Source organism: Lygodium microphyllum, chromosome 1, assembly GCF_053477565.2.
Source record: "Lygodium microphyllum isolate KBCC chromosome 1, Lygodium_microphyllum_v1.1.10, whole genome shotgun sequence".
Taxonomy (NCBI): domain Eukaryota; kingdom Viridiplantae; phylum Streptophyta; class Polypodiopsida; order Schizaeales; family Lygodiaceae; genus Lygodium; species Lygodium microphyllum.
The window spans coordinates 75,904,214-75,908,391 of NC_141135.1; the positions used below are offsets into that span (position 1 = coordinate 75,904,214).

The 4,178-nt window shown below is 41.9% G+C and overlaps 1 protein-coding gene across 1 annotated transcript; it reads right to left on the minus strand.

Moving 5' to 3' along the window:
- Positions 1 to 223: 223 nt before the first annotated feature.
- Positions 224 to 1,441, minus strand: LOC148041280 (calmodulin-like protein 2). Its single transcript, XM_087687893.1, has one exon. It carries the CDS (start codon positions 1,279 to 1,281, stop codon positions 685 to 687), a length of 597 nt encoding a protein of 198 aa, XP_087544019.1. The 5' UTR covers positions 1,282 to 1,441; the 3' UTR covers positions 224 to 684.
- Positions 1,442 to 4,178: the final 2,737 nt, after the last annotated feature.

Consider the following 4,178-nt stretch of genomic DNA (forward strand, 5'->3'; position numbering starts at 1 on the left):
TAAAGATTGCAAAGAGAAAAGAGAGAATTATGAAATTATCAATAAAACATGCACCATATTTTGTCAAATTAAAGTTGAGATAACATAAACAAAATGAAAAATTGTAGCTAAATTACATGACAATTTACTAAGGTCTCTTACATAGCAAGCAAAAGTGTGAGTTCTATAGAGTCCATTGATATAAACAATCAACATAATCATTTATAATAATAAGTGAGCCGAACAAGATTGATTTAATGCTAAGTTTTGAAGGCCTAGACAAACAACTTGGTTATAAGCTCATACTTTCAATAATGTTGCAATGTAGAAGGAAACATCTTGGAGCTACCCGAGATGCTTGACTCACACATTTGTCCTAAAGGTTTTATTGTCATAGAGGAAAGATTTTGCAGCAAAAAATGATAGTTGCTACTAAGTTTTAACTTAAAAATTACATGGCAAATCGATGGCTATGTGAGCTTTTTCCAAAAGGTAAAAAGTGATTTGAGAGAGAATTGTACAAGTGGTGGAGGGGGCAAGGGCGAATGACAGATTGTACAAAGCTTTTACGAGAGATGGAGGTTGTGCAAGGGCTAGATACCCACGATCTTGTGAATTTCTAGCTATCACCATGATACAAGCATCCCACCACGAGAGGTACAAGACACATAGCGGTGTAGCTTTGTGCCAAGCAAAAAGAATTAGCTACCAGCGTGAGCCCATCATCTTCTTGAACTCCTGGAAATCGACGCGGCCATTACCGTCGGAGTCGAAGGAGCTGATCATGGTGCGGCAGTCGCTGAGGGTGCGGCCATGCAGGATTCCCATGGCAGACAGTACGGAATGGAGCTCCTCGGCGCGGATGAAGCCGTCGCCGTCCTGGTCGAAGACGCGGAAGGCCTCGAGGAGGCTTTCATCATCATCATCCTCCTCCTTCTCCTCTTCTTTGTCGTCACCTTCATTGTTTTCATTATCATGATTGCTGCTGTTGCGGGTGCTGCGATGGCGGTCTCGACCTTCCTTGCCCTGCAGCTGGATGGAGCGGTAGAGGTCGGAGAACTCGGCGAAGTCGACGACGCCGTCGCGGTTGTGGTCGGCTTGGGCGAGGATGTCGGAGAGCTCGCGGTCGCTGGAGGGGGCGAGGCCCAGCCGGCGCAGGGCGCGCGCCATCTCCTCGCGGCTGATCTCCCCGTCCTTGTTCTCGTCGAACTGCTCGAACACCTGCCGAAGCAGCGGCCTGCTGTGCCCCGCCGGCCGCGACGCCGAGCTGGCAGGCTCGGACTCTTCACCGCGAGGCTTCATGAGAAAGTTCTCTAGACTCTCCTCCGCGCGCGCTCTCTCTCTCTCTCTCGGTGACTCTGTGTGTGCGCGTGTGTGTGTGCAGAGACGGGCGGGAAGCGCGGGGTTTTATTTGCGAAGACGAACGCGCTTTCACGCGCTTGCGTTTTCAACCCTCTGCTCACACACACACACACACACTCTCTCTCTCTCTCTGTCTGTCTCTCTTTATTCCACGGTTCCGTAGAACGGCCTAAAAAGGCTCCATTCTGCTTTTCGTGCAACCAAAAGCGCGGGGGAGCTTCCATTTCCTTCGCCTCACAAAATTCAAAACAATTTCTAAGGTAGTAGGAGTTCACACCCCTGCCCCTCGGCCACGATGAAATTCAAAACAATTCCTAAGGTAGTAGGAGTTCACACCCCACCCCTCAGGCATTACAAAATACCTTTTTGCATGCGAAATAAAGGGATATTGCACTTCGACGCGTAGTTTACATTATGATAAGGGGACCAATAAGTTAATGACCCCAAAAGAAAAGCACACCCAACAAAAATTAGTTGCAATGTCAAAAAAAAAAAGGATCACTTACAATCATCATACAATTTTCATGTGTTACTATACTATGTTATTTTAGTTCGGGCTGAGGTAGACCTTTACCTTCACCTTCAAAGGGCTTTCCAAACGTGCAACCTCTTTCCAAACCTCTAAAATTTAAAATTTGAAACTCGTTTTTCCCTCCTTATGCAAGCTTTTGCATATTTATTTCTTTCTATGTCTCTCTCTTTCTTTTTCTCAAGCTCAAATTGCTTTGTGTGTGTGTACAAAAGAACAACTAATAAAAGAGGTCCATTAGAGAAGTTGAGATTGATGAGAAGGGTATTGTATGGAGAAGGACAAGGGAAGTGCAATAGCAGCAAGGATATTGTATAGGAGTGCTACTACTTCTATTGCTCCAAGTGGAGAACAACTCATGTGGTCTTGCAAGTTGTTGAATTGGAAGGTCATCCCATAGGGGATTCACTAGTAGTAATAAGGAGACGTCACCTGCGTGCAAGAAATATATGAAAATACCCCTTATCTATCCCCTATTTAAGGGACCTTACCTTATAAAATGTACATTTCTTCCCATATATAACCCCCCTCCCTTACACTCACATGGTACCATACAATAAACCCTAGTGGATCCCCCGAGGGTCATCAACACCAAGAGACTCACCGAACTATCCCACAATTTGAAAACTCTCTCTCCCTCACACACACACACACACACTCTCTCTCTCTCTCTCTCTCTCTCTCTCTCTCTCTCTCTCTCTCTCTCTTATAGAGAGTAACAGAGGAAGGGAAGCGGGGTGCTAGCTATAGTATAGCACAACAATAGAGCTAAGGACAATGGAGAGGGAGGGGCAATACTGAGAGCAATAGGGAGGTAGAGGAGCAGTGAGAGCAACATAGGAAGGGAAGTGAGGTGCTAGCTATAGTGTAGCACAACAACACAGCTAAGGACAATGAAGAGGGAGGGGCAATACTACTGAGAGCAGTAGTAGGGAGGTAAGGAGTAGCGAGAGTAACATAGGAAGGGAAGCGAGGTGCTAGCTACAGTGTAGCACAACATCAAAGCTAAGGATAATGGAGAGGGAGGGGCAATACAGAGAGTAGTAGGGAGGTAGAGGAGTAACTATATGATCTCTCTCTCTCTCTCTCTCTCTCTCTCTCTCTCTCTCTCTCTCTCTCTCCAACCATTCTTGTGGGCTAGACAACAACTAGAAGAGTGGCCATCTAATGATTGAGAAGAGATTGGAGGGTCTAGTTGGCAAGAGTGCGTGAAGCAAAAGAGGGTGTAGTAGACAATGCGTGAGTGCATGAAGGGTGGTGAAGTAGCATGAGTGAGTGCACAAAGAGTTATGTCTAATAATCTACTCATCAGAACACAAAATACCTTAGTGTTCTTTTGTCTATCTACTAAGCTTAATATAACCACTACAACATGCGTACAATTGTGTAATAAGTGACAAATCATGCACTAAATAAAATCGAGTTATTTCTATAGTAAGTATGATTATCATAATTCCATAACACTTTCTCCTTCATCATACAATAGATAATAATTGAAAGAAAATAGAAGATGAACAAATTGCAAGAGAATAGAGAAATCCACAAAATTTGCAAGGTACAAGATCTGATACAATCTCCCCCCATGCATGGGCGAGCTCCTTCCCCATGCATATATCTATTGATTGTGTAAAGATTTTGTGCTCAAAATAAATTGAAGTTATATTTTTGTGGTCTTGCTTTTCTTATTCTCTCATGACTTGCTTTTGGAAAATAAATCTAGGATAATCTATTCCAAAAAGTTTTGTATCCGAAAGAATATTTAAACCTTTATAGTTTTTCATGATAATTATATCCAAAAATAAATCATTACACATGTGGATATGCAAAGTAAAGTCCTTGGGCTCAAGAGGATCTACAAAAATACAATATTGTCACACTACGTAAATTATTAGGTCAAGCTATGTAGAGTAGGTATTTTGGAATATATATATTTTAATACATCAAAATTATATGCTTCATACTGTAGAAATACTATAAAAATTTTTACACTACATAGTGTGAAAATATCATATTTTTGTAAGCACTCATAGGCGCAAGCACTCTACATATGCATATGTGTAATTGAATTATTTTAGATATATTTATTAAAGCCTAAAAATATTAAAATAGTATTTTTGGATGCAAACCTATTCAGAATAGGTTATATTAGATTTATTTTTTCGAAAGAAAGTCACGTAAGAAAAAAAAAAGAAAAACCAAAAAAAGATGCCTTCAATGTATTTTGAAACAAAAGCTTAAATAATTAATAAATACATATATGGGGGAGGCACTCACCCATGCATGGGGGAAGATTGTACCCAATCTTGTG